Source organism: Xiphophorus hellerii, chromosome 13, assembly GCF_003331165.1.
Source record: "Xiphophorus hellerii strain 12219 chromosome 13, Xiphophorus_hellerii-4.1, whole genome shotgun sequence".
NCBI lineage: Eukaryota > Metazoa > Chordata > Actinopteri > Cyprinodontiformes > Poeciliidae > Xiphophorus > Xiphophorus hellerii.
The window spans coordinates 29356312-29382698 of record NC_045684.1 but is presented as its reverse complement, the minus strand read 5'-3'; the positions used below and the strand labels follow the sequence as shown (position 1 = coordinate 29382698).

Below are 26387 nucleotides of genomic sequence, written 5' to 3'. Positions count from 1 at the left end.
AGAGAAATGAAGACTTGAAAACATTGATTTGTGTGCAATTCATTTATATGATATGTTAGTGAGTTACTGAAATAAAAGGATTTAAAGTTTAAGAGTGTAAACAACTTTCCAAACACATGGGTTCAGGTTATTATTTTTTATTTATCTTAATTTGTCTCACATTTGTGTTTGAAAAATAACTTAAATTTTAACGGGGATGAGTGAAGATTTTATATCCACTCTACCTTCCCTTCAATGCTCTGCAAATCCTGATCCCATCAAACCATGATTCTGGTTCTGAGTACTGCGTTGTGATTTATTTTTACAGCAGTTGGAAATGTTGGCACGTTTGTTTCCGCGCTACCATCAAACCCGGCCGGGTTCTGACGGTTCAGCTTCCCACTGCTCTAAAAGGCTCCGAGGACGCGGCGCGCGACGTTAAAAACCAGTCAGCGATTCTCCACTGGAAATAATCTCCTTACAGCCGCCGGCAGACTCTTCACCTACAGCCGCTCTTTATTACGCCAATGCAAGGAAAACACCCAGTCCGTCCTAGGAGAGGTAGCGCATCACTTACTATTTAAACACTCGATACCCTGGTGAACACAAATCAAATGACTCGGTAGTGGAAAAAAATAAATCCTTCACACAAAATCCCTCTTTTTTCTTTTTACCCCCCAGAAACATCACGCTGGATTATTTCCGGTGTGAGTGTGGATGCTTAATCCATTTCCGTGGCTGGAGAGCCGATTGGTGCATTTAAGTTCAGAATTCAGCGTGAGAGGCGTGCGCTGCCTAATGCGTGACCTTGTGTGGGGATCTGTGGAGGAGAGGACGGCTGCAGCCTTCCCTCTGATCCTTACTGGAACACAAGCTGCTGTAGTGGATGTGAAAAACATGCTGATTTAAGAGAAATAAAAAAAACCTTAGTCCATTTACTCAGACCTACTTGATTTTGCGACCAGATGACGATCGATTTTTTTTTTTTTTACACCAACAATATGTCAGGATGACTTATTACCTGAATGTGCAGCTTCCCCTGAGTGCCAGCTCATTCTGTAGCTGTTCTTTCTGCTACTACTGCCACGTTTCGGCAGAAGGAAATGCAGCTTTCAGATAAACATAAACAGGATTTCAGGTTTATTAAAATAGATTTATTGCTATAATGATTTTTGTCGAAATGAGGGTAGGTGGAATTTTTCAAATTTACAATCATCAGTTATGATGTAATTAGTAGTTTTAAGATCTTATTTATTGTGTCGGATTTCAGAAAGGAGAAATCAATTACATATTACATATTGATACTTGTAATAAAATCATCTGCCTGCATTGTAAATTGTAACATTGTATTTAGTTGAAAAAGATGAGTGAATATAACTTGACTTTGATCAAGGCTTTGCTAGCATTCTATGAAACTAAGTCCAGTGAATTTTTGGGTATATTGTGAATCACAATGTTGACTTAGAAAAAAATAATGAAGTGGATTAAACTTGTTGGGTTGTTTGTGTGTGTGTGTGTGGGTGTGTGTGTGTGTGTTTTTTACATAGTTATACTAAGGACTTGATTTCAATAAGTTGAAGGCCTTTTGAGGTAAAAACATTTTAAAAATTACCTTTGATAATTTGAAGAAATGTGAAAGTATGTGTGAGAGTGCATTGTGTCACCAGTAGCAGCAATTAATTAAACCACTTTTTTATTTGTCAGAAAGTTTGTTTTAAAGGTAGACTCAAAAGCTTCATCTATGTCGGGTGTCAAACTCATTTTCATTTTGAGCCATATTAAAAATCTGAATGCTCTTAAAGGGCCGGTTACGCCAGAATATATTGATAAAACCCATTAAACTCTTAAAATATTAATAAACAGCTCTTTGTTTCTGCATTCAATAAGTGTTTCTTAAAATTAAATTATATTTAACATCTTTCCACACTGATCAGTCTCTCCAGGATTTTGTGAATGTTTTTTGTAATTTTTGCTTTAAAAATTACAGATTTTATGGTGCTGATTTAGAAATGTTTGCAAGGAACTTTTACAATACTTGCGCTAATGTATGATATTAAAAGTCACATTTTACTACTTGCTGTATTGATCACACCCTATAACTTGACATCAAGTAAAGGTGAGGCAGCACTGACTTAAACCCAATGTTTTTGTATTAATTTTGAGAAACATTTGCAGTAAAATCAGAAAAAATATTGATTTTGTGTGAATTTTGCTTATTTGCGAACAACTGGAGGAACCTCTTGATGTAATTTGCAGTATAGAGGACCCCATAAAAGCTGCAGAGGGCCAGATTTGGCCCACGGGCCTTCTGTTTGATACATTGTTTTACAAGATTTGAAGTTTACATTTTTGAAAAACCTGGATTTATTTTTCACCTGCTATCTTGTTTGACAAATGTGTCACGTCTTCTATTTATTTATTTCAACGTTAAGATGAAATATTATAGCCAGACCATTATTTTTTGTTTTATTACGAGAAAGCAGTCCCAGTATTAGGAGAACTCGGTAATACTTTTATGAAAACTCAACGCAAAAAATAACTAAAACTTATGATGGGGAATGTTGAGCATGTTGTGAAGTTTTATAAATAAGAAAATACTTCATCTTTTAACACATTAGTGTCAAATTAACTCTTTATCAGTAGAGTGTATTTTTGAAAGTCACATCAGAAGCTTTTTCCTCATTAAAATTACTTAATTTTAAGGCGTTATGGTAAAATTGCATCTTTTTTGTGCTAATATTATGGCAATATTCTTGTAATGAAATACAAATTCTTATGTAAAGGATGACTGAAATAAACTGAACAAAAAAAACAAGAATTTAATATGGAGTAAATTAACTTTATTATTGTTTTCAGCGTTCCTCCTCCTGTTGAATCGTTCCCTCATTCTCTACATGGAGTACTTTCTTTTTTCTCTACATCTTCGCTGCAGATCCTCTCCTTCCTGTTTGCCTTCTGTCTCGCAATAGTGCGAGAAAATTTGTGCCGCTTGTTAAAGATGCTGCGCCTTGTTGTGCAATTTATCTCAGAGGATTTCAGATTTAGTTGTAATTTTTAACATTTTTTTGAGTGATATTTCTCCAGTAAAAGTCTTTTTCTGCAAAATGAACATTTTGTTGATTAAACTATAATAACCCTAACCTTCCTTGTGTTTACAAACTAGACGACAACCCAACAAATAAATCCTTTGAAATTTAAAATATTTCATGATAGCATCCTTTCTAGAGAGATTAGAGAGATTTCCACATCTCCAAAAATGCCAATATTGTAAAATTTAAATGATTTATTTGTTGTAGTACAGTGTAAATTACATCTATTTCATGGTAATTGTAAACCGTTTTAATTATAAATCTGATTTAAAAAATTTGTTCTTTTCTATTAAACTGTCACTTATACATTCAAAAAGACCAGGAGTTAATCTATTTCATTAGATCAACCTTATTTATACCAGAGACACAGAATATGGGTTTATTTTTTTAATATACTTATTAATCACACATCACACACACACAGGAGTTCGGAGAGGCCATGGAGAAAGACTTCCGTACGGCTTCGAGGCGATTCTGGTCCACCATCCGGCGTCTCAGGGGGGGAAGCAGTACGGCACCAACACTGTTTATAGTGGGGATGGTGTGCTGCTGACCTCTACTCGGGACGTTGTGGGCCGGTGGGCAGAGTACTTCGAAGACCTCCTCAATCCCACCAACATGCCTTCCATTGAAGAAGCTGAGTCTGGGGACTCTGGGTTGGGCTCTCCAATCTCTGGGGACGAGGTCGCCGAGGTGGTTAAGAAGCTCCTCGGTGGCAAGGCTCCGGCGGTGGATGAGATCCGCCCGGAGTTCCTTAAGGCTCTGGATGTTGTAGGGTTGTGTTGGCTGACCCGACTCTGCAATATTGCATGGACATCGGGGGCAGTTCTCCTGGATTGGCAGACTGGGGTGGTGGTCCCCCTGTTCAAAGAGGGGGACCGGAGGGTGTGCTCCAATTATAGAGGGGTCACACTCTTAAGCCTCCCTGGCAAGGTCTATTCAGGGGTCCTGGAGAGGAGGGTCCGTCAGATAGTCGAACCTCGGATTCAGGAAGAGCAGTGTGGTTTTCGTCCTGGTCGTGGAACACTGGACCAGCTCTACACCCGCAGCAGTGTCCTGGAGGGTGCATGGGAGTTCGCCCAACCAGTCTACATGTGTTTTGTGGACTTGGAGAAGGCGTTCGACCGTGTCCCTCGGGGAGCCCTGTGGGGGGTTCTCCGGGAGTATGGGGTACCGGGCCCTTTGATACGGGCTGTCAGGTCCCTGTATGACCGGTGTCAGAGTCTGGTCCGCATTGCCGGCAGTAAGTCGGGCTCGTTTCCAGTGAGAGTTGGACTCCGCCAGGGCTGCCCTTTGTCAACGATTCTGTTCATCACTTTCATGGACAGAATTTCTAGGCGCAGCCAAGGTGTTGAGGGGATCCGATTTGGTGGCCTTAGGATCTCATCTCTGCTTTTTGCAGACGATGTGGTCCTTCTGGCTTCATCGGGTCGTGATCTGCAGCTCTCGCTGGAGCGGTTCGCAGCCGAGTGTGAAGCGGCCGGGATGAGGATCAGTGCCTCCAAATCCGAGGCCATCATGATCTTGAGCCGGAAAAGGGTAGAGTGCCTTCTCCGGGTCAGGGGGGTGTCCTGCCCCAGGTGGAGGAGTTCAAGTATCTCGGGATCTTGTTCACAAATGGGGGAAGAAGGGAGCGGGAGATCGACAGGCGGATTGGTGCAGCGTCTGCCGGCAAGCGGGCGCTGTACCGGTCCGTCGTGGTGAAGAGAGAGCTGAGCCAAAAAGCGAAGCTCTCGATTTACCGGTCGATCTACGTTCCCACCCTCATCTATGGTCATGAGCTTTGGGTCATGACCGAAAGAACGAGATCGCAGATAGCGGCCGAAATGGGTTTTCTCCGCAGGGTGGCTGGGCTCTCCCTTAGAGATAGGGTGAGAAGCTCAGAGCCACAGACCAAAAGTTTGGACACACAGTTGTGTCCAAACTTTTGGTCTGTACTGTACATATATACACACACACACATATATGTGTGTGTGATTATCTATCTATCTATCTATCTATCTATCTATCTATCTATCTATCTATCTATCTATCTATCTATGTAGTCAGTTCAACAAAAATGAGCCTATATTTCAAAGCTGACAGCTTGTCAGCTTTTTTTCCACACAAATCTGTACCATGAGTAAGTTGTATGTTCATTTCCATAACAACCCCACTGAAAAGTCACTTTAGAAAATGCCAACCAAACACAAAATTAAACCAGGAAGAGAGAATGTCAACTCAAAGGCAGCTAGCATTACTGCCATGCAGTACAAAGCTATGTTAGTTAGCTAAATACCCAAAATGAGACACAGAACACTAAAGAACCTTAAAAATGTTCAAAACAACTCACAAGTAATATACAATTATCAGCACCAACAGGTTCAAACCAGCTTAATCCTTTTTGTTGTCTCTATTAAGCAAAACTATTACAAATATCAAACTGGGAGCTAACTCAGAGAGCATCCCTCATGTGTGTGAGGGAGGGTGTGTGTGCGTGCAGGGGTGCGCACGCATGTGTGCATGTGAAGAGAAAAGTACAAAATGTTGGCTCACCTGCATTGTCAGTTGTTGTCACGGTCAACCTGTGGGGAACTCGAGGTGAGACTTTCAGTGCTGCTCGTATCTGGTAGAAGCTGAGAAGACACAAAAACCCGACAGTTAAAAATACATTAAAAACAGACCTAGACGCTTCCTTTTGATAAGGAACACCAAGAATTGTCCCAGTTTTCAACTAACATTTTACATACAAATTTATGTAGATTTTGGTAGTAAAAAAAAGCTGAAAACTACCTTTGCTTTTTTTTTTTTGGCTAGAGTGGCATTTAGCTGAATGCTAACCCTCTGGCCCTCTGAAATGCTGGATTCAGCCATATTCCAGCTTCAAAATGTGAAGTAGTACCAATAATGTGGAGTGTGATATACTTCTCCATTTTTGATACTGGATTTAGAATATTTCAGTATCAAAAATGTGAAATTTGGTGAGAATGTGGGTTATTGAAGTGGGACACTGTAGCATCTAAGACACAATCAAGCTAAGACATGGATTGGAGAAATAGACTAATACATTAGCTTACTTTACTTTTTTTCTTTTCTACAGAGAGCTTAAATTCAACTTAAAAATTGAATTATATTATTATATTATATTATTATTATATTAGACATGTCATTATGTACCATTTCTCTTACATCCAGAAATCTGAATGTAAGAGAAAGCCTGTTATTTCATTTAATGTTTCATTTGTGTGCTAACTGCTAAAAAAAAAAAAAAAAAAGTTAATGCTTTTAATTATAGACACCCTGATAAGTGTTTAAAAGGGCTGAATGTAACATTTAGATTTTGTTTACATGATATTATGAAAATATAAAAAATTCAACTGCAGTCAACCTAATATTACCCTAACCCTACTCCTTAAACACTTCCACGGTTTGATAGATTACAATTCCAAAGTTTTATATATTTCATTTGATTTTATGAGACATATCAGTAGGAAGTAATAGAATAATTCTGAAGAGGAAGAATGAAGACACTTTTTTGTTTTACAAATAGAAATCTTTTGAACATTTGTATCCAGCCCCATGAGTCAACACTAACTATACTGCAAGTACAGTCTTTTGAGTGCGTCTCTGCACATGTACACTGTGTGCTCACTAATTAGGGAAGTAAATACCTGAACATTCTCTGTTAGATTGTAATTTGGGCCCCATCCACGAAGCGTTAATTATTTGCAGGCTAAATACAAACATCTACAGATAACAGTGTAACAGGAATATGTACCGATGATTACTTATGAACCTTTAGTTCACCAGAAACACAGATGGAATACTATTGTTGCTGTTCCAGCAACAAAAGACAAACAAAAAATAAATCTGACGATGGTGGATGTTTTGCCAATTTTTAATTTAGTTGCATGGAAATGCAATTTGTAATTTACTTTCGCAAAAAAAAGAAGAAAAAGAAAGTTAAAAATGAAAGCCCTTGTAAAACATTTTCTGTTTCTTAAACAAAACCTTCACCAAACACTGATTATGACTCCATGCCTTGTCTATAATTAACATATATTGATTGATTTTTTCACAGTTCTTTATGATATGGACACACTAATCATGTGATCTTGCAATGATGATAAACCTGCAACATGTTATGTTGGGATGATTGACATCAAGCTCATCTAAACCCTGTTTCAGTTGGATTTGCTCTTTGACCTGGTGCATGCTAATTACTGTTCCTAATAAAGGTTAATGACAATTTATGTTGGATTATATATATTTCAGGACTACAACACCAGTGTAGTCCTGCAATGTGAAAGAATTAACAGGTGGCAATTTATCAGATGCATACTTTTTAAATTATTATTCTGCAGCCATAACAAAGTTTTATTTGCAAAGCAGCTGTACTAGATATTTAGGTCAATGTTTGGAAGAAACCTCTGAAACTCTGTCATAGTATTCAAACTTCTTAGAACCACGGTAGATTTTTTTTTTCAACTTTAAGCCTGGAAATGTGAACTTAGCGCTTAATTACATAACCAATTCAACCAGTCTCCTGTGTTTATGACAAAATCTGTTCTTATGTTTACGTCAAAAAACAAGAAAGTGAAAAAAAAAAAATAATCCAAGCCCTGATGTGGCACTAAAAAAATCATGGTAATACTTTGTATTTACTGTTGTGGTGCTTGTTAGGCCAGTTACAGTAAGCAACAAATCAATTAATCGCATGATAAAATAAAGTGAACGATAATTTCCAGGTGCACTCTGGTTTGATTTTGTCACGTCGCTCTGTTTCTATCAAAGAAACAGAGCAAATTTGTAAGTTTTGTATTGCTCACATTACTAACATGCTATTTAAGTAGCCTGATTTTACGAGCCAGCTCAGTGAAAGATATTTCTCTGGTATTTTAAATGAATGTAGGTGTGGCAGTATGTATTTTCTTTACAGAGTTAATATCTGCTTTAATTCAAACTCCAACAATCGATGCTTGGAACTAACTGAAATATGAAAACTTGTATTTTTCAGACAGGTCGGGTGAGGTCGGTCTGTCTCTGGACACAGACATGGCTTCACTGTTTGGTAGAGCAGTAGAGAATGTCAGTCTGGAATAAATTTGGACAGATTTTCATGGCCACGTCAATTCACTGTCTGCTGCACTAAATTTCATTGAATTCTATTATCATTCAGTCAACTCAATTATAATTTATAGGTGTCAGTTTCCCTTTTATCAGTGCAATTCTGAACTGTAAATTCTGAAAGATCTGCAATAATGTCTTCTGATAGGTATTTTCCTTTCGAACCTAAATAAAAGAAAGAATCTCTAACATCTTCCTATCATTTTTTACTAACCAGGTGAAATTTTGTTTTACCAGGATTTTAAAAACAACCAGCATAAAGGCACAACATTAACTGAACATCTTCAATGCCCTTCAGTCCTGAAGAGGGATTAGGATTAATGCTGTAATTTCTGTTCCACAGTACAAAGACTCGAAACATCTGAGACTCAAACATTACTATTCTGCAACCCACCAGAGCTCAGCCTTGCTGACACTCTTCTCTGCTATCTGAGGGAAGGAGGCAGACTGTGGGAGCAGAAATATTAGTTCACTAAATCGTGACGAGCTTGAAGCTTGAGCATTTTTAATTTGGACTTGAAAAATCTACTTCGCTGAAGCCACAAGCCAGTGGAACTTTTTTTTTTAATCTTCTTACAGATGCGTCGTGCTGCGATTAACAATGCCTTTTTTTATCTAATAAAATACCAGAGAAAGAAAATGAAAACTTGCTCTGTTGTCATTTCGTTTGCTTTCACCTGAACCAGTTTGTATGTAATTTTTTTTGTTGGATGTGCTGTAAATTAAAGAGCTGCTCCGATTAACTGACTATAAGGAAGTTCAAGGATGCATTCATATGCACATTTAAAATACTTTCTCAATGCTTGATGTAAACGCAACATGCAGAAATTGACAGGTTTTAGATGTTTAGAAGGTCAAAGGTCAACCTAACATCCTGGTTGTCAACAGAAAACCGCTTATGCAGAGGATTTGTGCTCTGAGCGATGTCATGCATTATTTTTTTATTTTACATTATATTTGGAGTCCCTAGTTGCACTTTGTGAACCATTTGAAGGAGGTTTTGTTGCAGTTTATGTTTACATGTTTAACCAAAGTAGTTAACCTATAGTTTGTCAGTTTCAGCTTTTTAACTATTTATTTTACATTGATTGTTTTACTCCTAACTGCACTGACTGAATAAATTAAAGCTGTGTTGTTTTTACATGTTTGACAAAGCATGTGAAGCTACTGGTGGATTTAAATGTACAAGTTCAGCATTATTAAATAAATGTATAATTTACTACATTTATGTTCGTTTAAAGAAAAGAATCATTTTAAGTCTATTCAGCAGTTTTTCTGCAGCGTATCAGTATCAGCTGATACCAAACCTCAGCTATCGGTATCAGAAGAGAGAGAAAGTGAATCGGTGCAGCCATAGTTTGAACAGAAGCCATTAAGTTTTCCATATTTAAAGAACAAGAATGTTAGTTGACAGATTTTCCTATATCAATAATGTTTCACCTGACATTCCTTTATTTTATTTGTATTCTCTTCATTAACAGATCCACAGAAAATTCTGTTGTTGACATGAGTTTGGCAGTTTACAGCCAAATCAGCCCGGATCAGCAACAATGTTTCAAACTGGAAAATCTTTTCTTTTTATGATCAATAAACACATCATACTAAGTATAGATACACATTTGCTTTAACATCTGTTATCAGACATTAATACTGTCATTTTCAACATATCATAATAATCAAAATTTTTGGTTCAAATTTTCACAATTGTCCCAGCAGCAACAAGCTGCCCTAAAAGTTGCTGTCAGTATCTACTGCTATATGACTCACACAGGTACGCAGACATTGAGAAGGTGATCCATTCGTTTATATAAGCTAGAGCAGATGGTGGGCAGATGGTAGATGTTTAATGCATGAATACCTCAGTCATATCTGGAGCTGCTGCAAACCCATGTTTGATATCTTCCATACATAACTCAACACAATTCAGCTACATTTCATTAAGTCTGCAAATTCAGAAAGAGAGAATCCGCTTCCCCTGTGTGGAGGTTCCTCCATCTTTTCCCCAGTGTTAGTATTTATTTAAATGTTTTCACATAATATATTTAGAATTTCTCACACAATACATTTATAATTTCACTCTTTTTGTGGTGGTTATGGCATTAGGTTGTTTACTATTATGGGTGCACACATTTAGTAAACACCTTGTTTATTTCAATCATCTACTTTTTTTTTTTTTTGCAGAGTTTGAAGGACTGGCTGGGGGAGAGGACTGGTTGAAAGGCAAACCAGGAAGTGGAACAAACCATCAGGCTGCTGGAAGCAGGACCTGATGTCGAATAATCTGCCTCTCTCTACTAATAGCATAACTAACTGTTAAAACATTTCTGGTGATAGGTTGTTTTGTTTTTTACAGTTGTGTTGTAGTCAGAATTAGTTGTTTGTGTTTATGCATTGTTTGTGTTTGTTCTCTCCCACCCCTCCTGGTTTGTGTAGGCCAGCCTTTGTGTATAAATTCCCCTGTGTGTTCATTGTGTGGGTCAGTTTTGGTTCGTTATCCTGAGTGAGGTATGCTTTAGTTGATTTCTTTTGGGCCCATTTTGCTATATTTTTTTAGATTTGGTGTTGGAAGTCTTTTGTGAAGAATTTTTGGAAAAATAAATAGAAAATATTTTTTTATATATGCCTTTGTCCTTGTGCCTTACCGGTCGGACCGTAACACCCTGGAATTCAACAAATCTGCTTTTAGTTAGAAATTTTTCTCTTTCTTGGCACAAGCCATCTAACTTATTAGCGTGTTTCTCTTGCAGAGCAGCTCAGACATGGCCATGAAGTGCAGCACGTTTGTGACATCAGACACACAGTTCTACCTTGAAACGGTGGAATTTGATTCTAAGAAATCAGACCAGAAGAATCTCATTGTGACTCATACCGATTTAATAAATACAGACATGGAGCCACTAAGAATTACTCATCCAAATCTTTACATACAAATACAATTTATTTGTGTTTTCGTCATTAGCAGAGTTATAGAAGAGTTATAGAAATAAAAGCAAAACACTGCTTATAAATGACCAATGCATCCAAAAGGTTTTTAAGTTTTTATTCCTTTGGTTCCCATTAGACAGAAAACTGAAGCATTCTGTGTTGCTAAGCCAACTAGCCACCAATAAATAACTACTGTATGTTTATTAGTGAGACATGCTGATGGTGTTCTAATTAAATCCACACATTTTCACCTAAACATGCTGGCAGCCGAATGTTCAGAGACTCCCTTGAAGAAACATTATGTTGTGCCTATTTAAAGCAAAAAAGAAAATTGAAATACACAGAAAAAATGAGCAGGTTATCCATAATGTCCATGAAATCTTGTTTACATGTGGCCAAAGCCAGTTGCTATTAGGTTCGCAGTGGAACAAAGGAGTCTTTGCGAGGTCTTTGTAGGCAAGAACCTCTTGCAATTTTTGGTTTCTTCTTATTCGGCAGAACTAAAACCCTCAAACCTAATCTTAAACCGCAAGCCACGTTAATCACCTCCATTATGTGAGTTATAGCCATTTGACCAGCCAGTTGGTAACTTTTACCACTGTAGAAATGAAAATAAACTGTTAGCATTCTTGTAGTGTGTGTCGTTTCACAACTAGTTAGGTGTTCTGACACATTTAAAAGGCAACAGCCAGAATCCACTCACCCCCTCTGAAACAGATCCACATTGTGAAACTTGTGCAGTTCTACAGAAAACTCCAGCGTTCCCTGTACTTCAGACATGATACAGTCCCACTCATCACCTGAGAAGAGAAGAACGGGACACAGATCAGACAAACAGCAAAAGTAGAGAATGACTGACGGCACTTCTAAAATTAGTTTGCTTCATTACGTCTTCAGTCATCTGAGGTGGTGTGACTCAGACCATCCATCGCGGGGGAATGAGAAGAACTACGTGAGCCCAAGATAGACACCTTGCTCTTAATGTAGCACTGATTATTACTTCTGGGATGAGATTTAATTATTTCTGTCAGGAAGAACGGATGTGTGTGCTTGGCAGCTTCTCTGTGTTGTGTTCATAATGGAAGATAGGCATCAAAGAACGTCAGCCGTTTGCAAATGTGGTAATGACATCGCTTTCTTTTCTAGATATGACTAAACAAATGAGTGACTGAAAGAAGGACTTATTCATAAAGCCTTATTCGCAGACACAGAAAAGTGGAGGGATTTGTTGGTTCATTTCCATCTTGCTGAAATAGTGCCTCATTTCTTTGGAAAAGTAATTCAGTTAAAAGCAGTTGTGTATCTGCATGCAGGCTGTATCCGATGCTTTTGACACAGAGCTGTAAAGCCTGAATGCAGCTGCTCAGAAAACGGAAACCCTAACCCTGGTGTTAAGGTAAGGCCACATCAAATTTGGAGACTCTGATCCCAATAACATCCACTTTATTATAAAACATGTTGATTGTTTAGTAACAAGAAAGTTTTACATCTGGACCAGTGGCATCGTGTCATGTTGCCATGCTGTGCCCCGGAGAGCGACCCATTCGTTTAAATTCCAGAGCATGGCATGGTTTCTGCGGGAAAAAAATAAGACTATTGTGGCTACTTCCTTGTCGCTATCTCCATTCTGGAGCTAGCTCCTGATTGGACTAGACATCGGCCACTGAGCGAGCGGCGCTGGCAAATGAGAAGTAGGCTACTCAGTTGCGTTAGCTGTGGAGAGGCTGGTCCCCCACTGGATTGCCTTCGTCCTCTTCAGGTCATTAGAATGGCTAGGCTAGCATTAGCCTGCTGAATGGGAAGCTTCAATTGGAAGCCATATTTAGCTCTGTATAATACAGTATGTTTACACTTGGTGTCACCTTGGATTACAGTAAACTCGATCAAAAGAACGCATGTCAATGGATCTAATATATGTAGCATATACATGTCATACGCAGTTGATATATGTAGCATTAGTATAGGCATGCCAATACTAATGCTAGCCTATCCAACACTAAAGATAGCCTAACAAATGCTAAACCTAGCCTATATGAAGCTAATGCCAGCCTATACAACTCTAATGGCCAGCAGAGGAAGAAGGCACTCCAGTGGATGAAGCCAGTTGCTTCACCTTAACAAAAATAGGTGAAGCAACCAATCAAATGCTAATGCTAGCCAACTTGTGCTAATGGCCAGCAGAGGAAGAAGGCAATTCAGTGGGTGACTAGTCAAGGAATCACAGACACTAGCCTCTCCAAAGCTAACACAAGAGGGAGTTTTTTCCATTTGCTATCATTAATCAAATCAGTAACTAACTTTGGAATGGATATAGGAAGGGATTGGAGTAGCTGAATTCAATCAATTTTAGAGGTAAGAACATACAGACATGTAGCACGTCACATTCTGAAGCGCAGCTGATTCATATTAATCCCTTAATAGCCCTTGAATTTGTAGATTTACATCATCTGACTGAGAGAAATAACGACAAACACTCAATGTGCTTAACAGAATGACGCCACTGAGAAGTCAGTGTACTTGGGATCATTACTCCCTGTGGAAAACTAACCACAATTTTGTTTAGCAGTACACCTTGTCTTCAACTCTTATACCTCACACACAACAGCATCTAGAGAACGTACACACTGAAAGCTGAGCTCCAACCAGCCTACGCTGACAGTGTTTACAACAAAGACTATCAAATAACCTCTCATTGAACGCTGTGAAATGCAATCCACACAAATACGGTAGGATGGGGTTAGCGTTCCTGCATCAGGCTACGAAAACAGACAAGGGGAGTCATAAGTCGAAAGGAAGCGGCACATAATAACATACCAATAAAGATAAATATAGTCCCGGCAGTGGAATACCTCACTAAAGTATAGCTGTGCTCAGAGAGCTGATCTTCAGATGAGACGATTTGTTTTACTTCACCAGAGATTTGTCATAATGAAGGGGCTTTACTGTACAACAGCATCAACACCTGGCTTTTTCAGCATCAACGAGGTGCTTCACAAAACACTTTACACCAGCGCTAACAGCTAGTCAAAATATTAAAGCCTACATTAAGATCATTCAGTGATTTCATTCGCACAGCAAAAATCTTATGAGATAAGTAACGGGAGAGACGACAGATCTATTGCCTTGAAGGTTTGGAGCAGGATGACAACGTCACTGTTTCACAAAATATGTACAAGAATGATGTTTTTGAACTTGTCTGCAGTTCTGTTCTTTAAAGAGTAAAAGAAGTTTAACAACAAGCATATCTGTCTTAAAGAGACTCTTGTGCAGCAACAGATGTGGGAGGAGGCACACTGTATCGTTGTACAATTCACACAGCAGAAGCCAACTCCAATTTATGGTGGAAGATATTAGCATGAAATTGCAGACAAAAGTCCTTCTGCAGCATTAATTCAAAGTTTTCTTAGATGATATTGACCCGTCTTGTTCTCAGTTTTGTGTATCATTAAACTCCTAGTCAGGGTCATCGTTACGATTCACAGAGAATTATTTCTATTTTCGTTCTCAGATGTAAATTTAATTTTGTCCTACAAGATAACCTGACCTAACCTGGTTTTTATGTCTTTCTTGGTTAACCCAATACCAACTCAACCCAATGCCTCAAAATATTATATTACTCAAACCACAGCGTGTAAGCTTTGATGTTTCTATTGCAAGTTAGATGATTGTAAGCAAAATCTGAAAATGTGCCTATTGCACAGAGGCTGTTTTTGCACAACACGCAGAACACAATATCTCTAAATGACCAATTTAATTAATCTGTGGTTGATACTAACGTCTGCTAGTTATTTTCAATTCTCACTTTAGAGTATGAACACACCTTAGGGTAAGCTCTGCTAGGTCACAAAGGAAGATGCAAGATTAGCTTTTACAGTGTTTAAAAATTAATTAAAGGACAAAAAACCTGTTGTCGGTCATTTGCAAGGAAACTGTATCACCTACATGTCAAGATATACTGTATGTGGTTCAATCAGGCTGCGAGAGAAAAAGAGAAATAAACTTTCAGTAGAAAACAAGGCTGAAAAGATTACAGTCAAATTGCTTTTGTTTACCATTTTGAAACTTCAACTTTGGTTAAGGAGTACGTTTGATTTGAAAAGGCATTTGGAAATCTCAGTCCATGTAAGAATCTATGTTCTCAATGAAATACACATGCAGACTGTTGTTTTAGTAATGCTACTCCTGCTAACTACGCTGGAATTAAAAGATACTCTATCTTTTTTTCTTTGGTTTTGAAATGGTAAAAACAATTTTTACACTAATCAGCTACAACATAGAATGATGTAATGTCATCTATTCACCAAAAAACACTAGTTTACTGCTTTTATATTTTCTCCTCACATAATTAATATATAGAAATTGACCATGACCAGTTAGGCAGAAGCTTTACAAAAAATAGAGACACTATAAATTGATAAAAAAAATACTGATTTCTGCATCTCCAAATTAAATAGGTAATATACGTAGGTAAAACACCAGGTTTCACAGCGGTCATCGACCACAACCATCTACAAATAGCTAAAATACATAATTACTTGAAACTCCCAATAAAAAGCCTTATAACTACCTACTTCAATAGTTTAAACACCAAACATATCTTATAATCCATCAACACGCAGTGAAAACCGCACAACCGCAGAAGTTAATCTCTAAGGTCTTTCTTATTTCCTCTCTTGGAGTGTACATTCAATCTGTGCCAAGGAGAATATGGTGCTCAATGATTGGCTGATTTGTCAACACCAACCAATAGCATGTCAGGTAGCATTGTGGCGAGGTATTTCAGCTTCCCAACCTGTACTTCCTTTTAAAAGATATGCTCTATGAGCATGTCTTTGTGAATAGGCAATCGTTTGGAGTTACACAGACAAACACAGAATACCACAGAACGGAGGAATCCACGAACACTGAACTGCATAGGCCAGAGTCAACGGTAGACAACTAGAGGCACGAAGGGCAAACTGCAACCATTTCCCTTTCTCTAAAATATAGGATGGCTAAATCGCAAGAGGTGCATCCTACGACGTTGACTGTGGGTTTTTTCTCTTCCTTTTGCCAAAAGATTACCATATGTATCATTGTGATGTCTTGACAAACAGGTTAAGAATCTTCATAAACACCACACAGACATCTTGGAAATTACGTCTGAAAGTCAAACCTTCACCCAAGACCCAGAGTCGGCATCAGAGAGCACTGCATCATTGAAGCACAAACAGTCCCGTTCTCGCAAAACATAAAACAACATAAAACATTTTATGTTGAAGCCGGTCACCGCTAGGTTTGGCCGGAGGCCAGAGCTGTGCTCCCTGCTTCTGCTGAGTCAGCAGGCTGCTTGTGACAGCTGTAATGTCCCCAACCGTCACCAGATTGTTTAACGAGGGTATGTTTCCTCGTTGTTGATTTGATGTAGGCCTCCCTAATTGCTTTCCCGATCCACTGAGCTACACTGTAAACTAGCAGCCGGGGTTATCAGCTAGCTGCAGACACCAATTCATTATAAGGAGGGCCTCACTTCTGTCGCAGTATGTTAGCTTGGCAGTAAAGAAGGAGAATGTACCCTGTGTACTTTGTTGAATATTGAGGCTTACAGCCCTGGGGACCAACGGCAAGATAGTGTCGTCCCCCCAAACCGAAGAAAGGACAAGAGGACATAGGCGGATATAATAATTGAAGGGAGGAAATATGTTGGGAATATATCTATAAATTAATCAAATCAAATCATGCACAGCTCAAGCAGCCTCCAGAGAATATGTTTATCATTCCAGGAGGACACACTGTGCTTCCTTTCATGCTGGATGAAGATGGCAGCGGTAAAACTCATCAAACTGAACCGTGGCGCAAGACCTTTGTCTTTACATGTGTCATATTTGCGATACATTTAACAAATCTATAGGTCTATAGAAATATATAGAGAAAATGTATCAATACTGCAACAATGTGCTAGCAGCACCTTCTTTGTGAAACATGGTTGAACTTTTAAAGTTTGTTTTATTCAAAAGAAAATGCAGTATTTCCTTTTTTTTTCCTTTTTTGAATACTTAATTCATTTTTGATGTACTAAACAGAACATTCATAAAGGATAACCTGAACTTTTACACCTCTTTTGTAAGGCAGGTTGGGAAGAAAGCAAAAAACAAAAAAGGAAAAAAACCCAACAACAATGATACTTTTTACAGTGTAGCTCAGTGGATCAACTTTAAACTGCATATAAAGTCCATCTGAATAGACAATCAAGCATAAATAGGATGGTGAGGTGTCATGAGAGTCCTTTCTGCAGATTGATGTGATCCAGAAATGGCTGCCAAATCTGATGGAATCTATTTAATGTCCCTGATATTGCTAAAGATTTTGGAAGTACAAGTTATTATTTGTAACTGTTATCACACCTTTAATTTATTCTTAAATCTACTTTTAAATAATAGCTTGTTTTAGTTCAGTTATGCATGCACTCTCTATATCTATATCTATATCTCTATATCTATGACGACTTTCTTCTGGGGAATCCAAAGAAAGTCAATCGAAAGTTTGAGGGGAACTTTAGGGTTTTTCCCTCAAAAACTCTAAAGTTTGCATGAATAGTGTCTTTAAGAAGTTTTCACATCCCAATTTCTGAGGTATGTGTACCTCACATAATGTAATTGAGCCCCTTTGACTCTAAAACTGCCAAATAAAATTCAGAAATCCAAGCATAACACGTACGGTAACTCTTAGGGAGCTCTGGAGATGGAATCTGCTAACAGGATCATTATCAGTTCTGCACTGCATAAATTATGGGAACTCCCCCCCAAGAAATGTCATTAGTAGTTTGCATGGAAATAATAAACCTGTGGTAGAGAGTGTTATGGTTTAGTGAAACCAAAATGAAACTTTTTGATGAGATGCAGCTAACTGCATTGAACCTGAACCCGCCACCCCAACTGATGAAATAAGGTGGTGGCATCATAATTACTGTAAATATAATGTCACTAGACTTAGAGTTTTACATTTTCTAATGAGTCTGGATTGTATTTAGTTGACTGATCAAAGCCTAACTAAATGCCTTTACGCTGAAGCAGGTTGAGATTTATGAAGTGTTTATTTTATTTATAAAAAAAAACAAAGTCCCATCCAGCGATTCTAGTCACATGGTCCTGAGCTGCAGGAAGTCATGTCTTGTCCAAACTGTACACTACTAAAATGTAGTGTGCAGTAAATAATGATTAAAAAATACATAATACAATACTCGAAACCAGTGACGTACGATCAGGGGAGGCAGAGCCTCACCTGTCATCATGGAAGAATAATATAATAAGATCATTTATATTGCTATTTTCATCCTGTGTTTTGTACTGTGAAGTATTTATTTTTCATTTAGCTTTACCAATTTTGATTATTTTTTCTTCAAAATCGCTGAATCTTTGCATTTTACCATTCACATGCTCAGAAGCGCAGCAGGTGAGGCAGCAGCGAGCTGAGCCTCACCTGGGATTGATCAACCTCTTGCTAACTGCGCTAACAGCACTAAAAAAAAAAAAGCTAACCAGAACACATCAAATTAGCTTCATTACCTTTTAGCCTCTCTTTGTCATTGAATATATTTAACAGTAAAACAATAATGTCAGCCTTTTGACACAAAATTGGAAATATTTCAAGTTTAAATAAATACACTTCTTTCACAGATAGTAATGCCAAATGCTAAATGTACTAACTGTGCTAACACTTCTAGTAGTGCTAATAACTGATAAAAGCAGTTAAACACAGTTTCAGAAAAGGCACTACCATGTTTTAGGCTTCATTTTACTGAAATAGAAAAACTGCTAATTAATTGATGGCATATTAGATATGAGATATTAATAAATAAATAAAAATACATCTTTCTCTTTTATGATGTTAGATTGGGGATTTGCCTTCCCTTTGCAGTAACAAAGGGAAGACACCTAATGTCCTAATGACTTCAATTCAATTCAATTCAAAATTCAAAAATACTTTATTAATTCTAAAGTGAAATTAAATTTAATTCCAAAGGGAAATTAAATAATAGGACCTGGTTGGGGCCTTCAGCTATTTAACACAATTAGTATCAGTTTAGTCAAAAGCCATATATCGACAAAATAAGCAACATTTTCGATTTAAAAACCTATTAATTAAATAAATAGACATATGAGCTCAACAACAAAGATATTATTTGTTTTTAATTTGTTAGTTATGTTATTCCACCAGCAGATTGGCTTGGCCAGGGAAGTGACATTAGTATTGGGGACATTTGTGCTGCTGAAACATGTTTAGCATTGAGATGCTATTTTAGGTTTGAATAGCTTTGGCGACAGGCACAGTGTTCACACAACAATAGTCCTTTTCAGTGTCCTATCAGATTGTTTTTGAATCAAAAATGAACCCCCAGTGGCCGAAGGGAAGTGGCTCTGTCGTCCATCGTGGTTGTTAGAGGACATTGCTGGTGCGTCAGATTTACGGGAGTACCAGAAACACGGTAATACAAAAGTTCCGATCAGAATGTGAAAAGATAAAAACTGATTACATTGTTAACACATTATTATCTATGTAATTAATTAATCAAAACTTCAGTTCTTGATGGATGTACCAATATCAATGGTGGAAATGGAAATCCTGTGTGAGTTTTTTTTTAGAACATGTTTGCATCACAAGAACAAAATTTATGCTAAACATGCATTCTAGATCTGAAATCGTCAGTAGTGGCAGGTGTACATTAGATTTCAGGTTCAGATAGGAACCTTTTAGAGGATTGTTTCACCTGTAATGAATGCTAATTATAGATTTATGATAGAAGTAATACTACTTCTATCATAAATGAGACCTGCTTCAGCAGCATGCTGTCCCATAAAATCCCTCTCCACTTTGAGCATGAGCAACCCTTTCTGCAGAAATCCAAGTTGTTTTGTAGCTCCGACACAAAATCTGCACAACCTGCAGCCTGACTAATGCTCCCATTCTGCTTTTTGTGCACTTTTAAAAGCTCAATCTTTCTGTTTTTCTTCTCCTTGCAGCAAATCATTAAACAGTAATCATTACAAAACAGCCATCTGGTGTCTGATTACTTTTTAACGCATGCCACACACACAGACACATGCGGCCGCAGACAACCCGGCATTCCTGTGGGTCTCGAGGTCGCAGCAACTCTTAATTCCACCACTTTAGAGGAAATAAAAAATAAAACAAAGAAACAATTCTGGCTGCCCTCCACCTCCAACGGTGGCATCGGCTCAGCTGGAAATGTCTGGACGCGCTGAAGGATGGGGATGTGACGTGTGTTTCCAGCGGTCGAACTGGGGAACAGCTACATTTCGCGGCCATTATCACTTGAAGCAGCCGAACGTGAACGCAGCTCAGAGAGGCCAGAAATTAATCTGCGGCAGCATTAATCCATTCATTAACGTCCCAAACCCTCTGCCAGCACGGCTAAACAGACAGAGGGCCGTCGCTAAAAATAGCACGAATCGGCAGAGGCCACCGGCTCCTCTCTCAAAACGAGACCTTTTTTTACATTTTCTCCGTTTAATTTTAACACGACGACAAGGAGGAGGAGACCGACAGAGGATGTGCTGGAAGCAGAGAGAGAGGGAGAGAGAGAGAGAGAGAGAGAGAGGCCTCAATAGAAACCTTGTGAGCCCGGCCCCTGCAATCATGTGATGGCATAATCTAGCACTTTCTGAAATCCTCTGCGGTGTGTGTTATGCTGTGTGTTGGTAAATTACAACCAAATCCCCGCGACCGGAGCTGGGCTGGAGTTGAACTGAGAGGTCGAGTTAGAGGAGGATGTGACCCGGGTCTTTACGGTCTCCACTAGAAATTAAAACATGATCAAAAGAGTTTATCGTGCAACAACAAAAAAAGAAAAAAGAAGGGCTTTGTAAAAATAGAGAGCTACATTTGTTAGCTCGGAGGCATGTTGTGTTCCCTGGGGAGCTGCATGTGATCGCCGTTTATTTTCACAACTCTGAGTCACTAGGAACTTATTTGTGCAAGAAAAAAAAATCAAAGTGTCTTCCATCTGTGTGTGCACTCTTCCAAGAAGATTTTTTTTTTCTTTCTTGCATTACCTGCTTTATAATGATTCAGCACAATACTCAACAACAACAACAAAAAAAGAGTCAATAACGTTACGCCGCTCCAATGCTCTTTAAAAGGACTGCCCAGCAAATTCTGCCTTGACTGCATTTCAGCTGATGACGTCCAAAGATTAGCTTGTTTTAGTAAACAGTATGGCGGCAGAGCGACTTCGGCCATCTGAGTTGGATATGGAGTTGAACAGAAATGCTGGACGTATTTGGAGCTTTTTTTTCTGCTCAACACCAGATTGGTGCCCCTCTTGTAAATACCGTAATCTGCTTGCATCACCTCAAATAGCTATGTGACTTGCCATTACACTGGTGCTTTGTGCAGTCTGAAATCATAATGCTTTAGCAAGGAACGTCTGTGTTTCTGGACGCCAGGCAATCCAATTTCTTTCCTTACTAACTGGTTGGACTGGAATCATCAAGTCTGACTGGTTACAGTGGAAGTAGTGGTCGATGCACCAGTTCTGCAGGAATTATTACTGAGACCTAAACATTTATCCATCCATTGTCTTTACTAAGGTTGATATGGCAGAAAAACGTATCACAATATAAGCACTTCAAAACTATCGATATCCATAATTATTGATTAGTCTTTTGTCTTAAATATCCAAGATATTACCAATCAAGTGATGTGACCTTTCCTCTTTTATCCACAATTTTCTCTTGAGATGTTGTACTCATTTTCTCCTTCCACTCCTGTGAACTGCAAAGACTCAGCACGCACTATCTGTGGACAGTTGATAGTTCACAGTCAAGTGTACCGATTGGCTAAATTTCCCATGATAAATTAGTTCATTTCCCACAATTCAAATGGATACTAGGAAATTTGATGAGCTAGTTTGGCAATAAGCCCGGTTTCTTAAACATCCACCGCACAACTGTCAGTGTGGCATAGAGAGCGGCAGTCACACTACGCAGTCTTGAGACTGATTGTGTTGATTCTCAACATTCTCAGTGTCACAAGAAAAAAAACTCAACGTGTCTTCCATCCGTTCCAAGTCAGTGAGCTACCGAGTACGCGTCCACAGTCACAAAAACCTTCCTTTGTACGGACGTGTGCGGTGGATGTCCACCTTGAGTACGCCTGGATCTCCAAGGAGGGAAATACACCTGAAAATGTTGGGGCAACATGAAACTGTAACTGCGTATTTTAGAGAACAAATTTTCACATGCTAGCTAAAGAGTAAGTGAGTTAACTGAATCCTCCAACCTTTCTTAGCTGGCCGTGAGAGATTGAGACTTTGATGTTGATATTTTTCTCTGCCTACATCCCCTAGAATGCCGTGCAGTTCAGAATTCAGTGAAATGATCAAAATTCAACCTGACATATTTTTAATTGATAGCTGATCACTTATCGTCATAGATACAGTTATTGTTTTAACGCTCTGCCCTGGTTTATGCCCATTTAACCCAAAAGGGTCGCGTGAGGCCTAGTGCACCTATCGCCTATGTCACTGGGCGAGAGGCAGGGTAGACCCTGGATACGTTGCTAGTTCAAAGCGCACCAGTCTTCTAACATTGTGTTTCCAGCCTGACTCAGTACGTTTGGAACCCCAGCAAAGTAAGTTCTAAAAAAAAAAAAGGACTGATGACATTTAACCATTTCTGGTGGAAAACCTTTTACTAATGGAAAACCACCATCACCCTCCCAGCAGAGCAATGCTGGACCAACAGAAACACACAACTTGTAGATAGACCAGTTAACCTAATAGTCATGTTTTTGTTTTGGACTGTGGGAAAACGGTAAAGAACCCATGGACACACAGAGAACATGCAAACTCAATGAGGAAAACCCCCAAGTGAGGTTTTGAACCCAGGACCTTCTTGCTTTAAGGCAACAGTGCTACCACCTATTCCACCGTTGAGCCTGAGTTCAAAGTAATCTTAAGACTTACAGGGCAGAACAGCATGGACTTGTCAAGGTCTTGAGTATCAAACTGGGAATGCCTTCCTTCATCCAGATGACCAGCTTTGCCAGGCTACAAGTAATTGGAAAAGGAGCAATTTGATTGTAAATATCTCAAATGAATGAGAAACAAGAAAAATACAAAACATCATATTTATATGAATTCTGATCAGTTGCCTTTTGTGGTGTAATTAGAACCATGTTTACAGAGAGGAGATATTATCTTTATTTTTTTTTTAAAGTAGAGCAAAACAGACAAAGAATAGACAAATTGACCAAGACATATTACAAGACAAGCGATATCTAACATGACTTTGACCGAGTTCCCAGAAAGGTCTGGCCTGTCCTTTAACAGGAATCAGCCCGTCTTCGGCTGTGTTGACAGACTGGAACAAAGATACAGCTCCTGACCTTTGTCTTTGTTTGCAGTAGTCACCACGGTTCTGTTTTATATGACAGCATCAGAGGGAGAAAGTCAAAGTGGACAGTACACACACTGTGCTGAACTCTGACCCATACTTTCACTTCTTTACAATCAAATTACAGTCCCTTGCTGCACTTTATCACCTCAATAACACAGCTTTTACTTTCAAACTTATGCATATATATTCCATAACATCTCCCTTCGTTTTGATAATGAAACATGTTCCCTAAACGTCCAGGCAGGAAGCATCCTGCAAGGACAGCAGGAAGAACAGCGAGAGGAGGACGAGGGTGTCACAGAGAAAGAGGCAGCCTCACCTTAGCAGCGATGTGGTGTGATGTCCGCAGAGGGTTCGGCTCCAGCTCCGATCCTTAAACGGAGTAAAAATCGGTCTGTTTGCGGGCGGACGGACGGATGCAATGTTTATATCCCAGCTTCTCGTGCTTCTGATGCTGCTGCTGCTGTTGCCATGGTTATACATTCACCCAGACCCTGTGTGTTCTGCCGCCCCTCTCTGCCGCGCTTCAACTCTCTCTCTCTCTCTCTCTCTCTCTCAATTTGGGAAAGTGCGGCAACGTCGCTGCGCGCGCGCGCTCACTCCCTGCGTTCATCGCCAGCTTTTCTTCTCCCTCTCATTCCAAACGGAGCGCGTGCTGGTCGGGGAACCTCATCGTTAGTAGCGCGCGAGGCTCCCTCTGATTGAGAGTCCCTCTTGATGCTCGAGGATGTGCGCGTCCGGCAGGTCTGCGAGCTGACGTGACGTCAGAGCCTCCCCCACCACCACCTTTGAAGCACAAGCGAAGCGTGCACGCGGAAATGACCACGCCACAATCAGAAACAAAAGGAGGAGCGTTGCACAAACGAAATCGAGGGTGTCACGTGACTTGGATGCTGTGACAGGTTGAAGGGAAGCAATTAAGAAGGAAAGTTGTGAAAAGAGAAAAGTCATGATCAGTGGATGAAGACATTGCTGAGAAGAAAGTTGCTAAACTCGCAGAGGTTAGCAAAATTATCCAGGGTCCAGGACTAGCATTCCCCCCGCAGTAGTACATTAATTATAATTTAAAACAACTTTTATAAATTCACTCAGCTTATCTTTATTTATTCATTTATCTAAATATTTACTTAGCTCTTTGCATATTGACTTTTTACTTATTTACAAAGCGGCTCCTATAAAAGTACTGAAGACATATCTTTTATTTATTTAGTTAGCTATTCACTTAGTTACATACCTAAACTATTTATATATCTATTTACTAGCTGCTTACTTAGCTAAGCTATTTGCTTATCTATTTACTATCTATCTAGTATGTTATTTACTTAGCTATTGACTTACTTAGCTAGTTACTTATTTGCTTACTTTTTCACTAATTTACTTATTTACTTTACTTACTAGTTAACTACCAATTTATTTAGGGATTCTACTAGGATCTATCCATGTGGGTCAATTTATTTGGACATAATAAAAGCAACATAGCCGCTATTTGTTTCTGACAATCAGGTAGCAGTGCATTCAAGATGCCATCTGTCATGCTTAAATGACTCCTCTCAGACGAATCACTTGTCACATAAATGGGAAAAAGGAGGATTATGTAATAAATGAATATAAATGTTCATGACATTTATGAAGCTGCTGGCTGTGGCTACAGTGGGTCTGTTTCCGGCGCTGCTTTTTCCCCCCTCATCGAGGTCTTTTTCATCTCTCGTTCTGCTGAATAATGCTCCTCTTTGTTTGTTCTCAGACTCTCCTTCTGCTTAAACACACAAAGTCAACAGCTGCTTTTCTCTCATGGCACTTTTGAGAGATTTTGTTTTGTTTTGTTTTCTCCTCTCAGCTGCCAAGATCAGAACAACTACCGTATGTAGTCTGAGGTGCAAGCTGGCAGAAACTTCAGGCGTTGCACAGAAAGGTCGCTAATGAAACCCCAGTTCCATTAGTGACACTGCAACCTACACTGCTGCTTCATGCAAAACTCAGTTTTGTTGGGTTTCAAAGTTTGCTTTTTTAAATTTTATTTCTTCATTGTGCTTATTTATTCTTTAAAAATAAATCAATGCTTACCTTTCAAATAAATAAAATTTTATTGTTAAGTTTAATGCAAACTAAGTTCTTTCTTACAATGCATTTCTTTATTAATTCAATCATTGATTAAGTGCATTAATTTATTTTTTGTTAAATGTAATTATTTAGGGCTGAACAGCAGCGCACCAACAGTTGCCTAGCAGCAAGAGATTCTTGGGTCTGGGTCAGGAGTGGACTGGTATGGTGTCTTAGTTACTAGGACTTTCCCCGGTGGGCTGGTGGTTTAACCCGTGGATGAGCTGTTGTGCTCACTCAAAGTGAACGGAAAGAAGGTAGAGTTGTTTGAAAGGTAAAAGTTTGTTGTTGTTTTTTAGGCTACGGACACCGTGTTAGCTAGCACTCACTAGCACTGAGTTATCTGGGCAAACTCTGAGAAACGAAGAAAAAAAAATCTAATTAACTTTGTATTTTTTTTATTATTATAACTACTCATTCACTACTCAGGCTTACAGCTCTTGTTTGTCCAAAACTAAAGTGGCTGCTACGCGCTGTTCTAAATTTAGTGGTTTGTCGTCATGTGCGATCAGTACCATGACCGCGGGGAGATGGGCTCCAGCCCCACTGTGACCCCGCATGGTCAAGAAGGTACACCGGTGGATGGTTGTAATTATTTATGAATGTCTTTCTCAAACATATTCATTGTTACAGTATGTTGTACACCACACAACATGAGCTGTGCTGTCGTTGAAGCCATTTATATGCTCCGTAGTTCAACACAGTTTGAAAGTAAACATTTCTCTTCAGGTTCCTGTACCTCCTCAACCATTTGTACTGCATCCTTAAGACCATAACTCACATTTCCACA

General features: G+C 38.9%; 1 protein-coding gene across 1 annotated transcript in view; it reads right to left on the bottom strand.

Moving 5' to 3' along the window:
• The window catches only part of fam135b (family with sequence similarity 135 member B), a 65629-nt gene extending 41403 nt beyond the window's left edge, over positions 1-24226 (bottom strand). Inside the window, exons 1-3 of the mRNA XM_032581133.1 lie at positions 23817-24226; positions 11803-11899; positions 5604-5683 (exon numbers count right to left, since the gene is read on the bottom strand). Coding sequence (XP_032437024.1) covers positions 5604-5683; positions 11803-11879 — 157 coding nt within the window. The 5' untranslated portion in view covers positions 11880-11899; positions 23817-24226. The remainder of the gene's footprint in view (positions 1-5603; positions 5684-11802; positions 11900-23816) is intronic.
• Positions 24227-26387: the final 2161 nt, after the last annotated feature.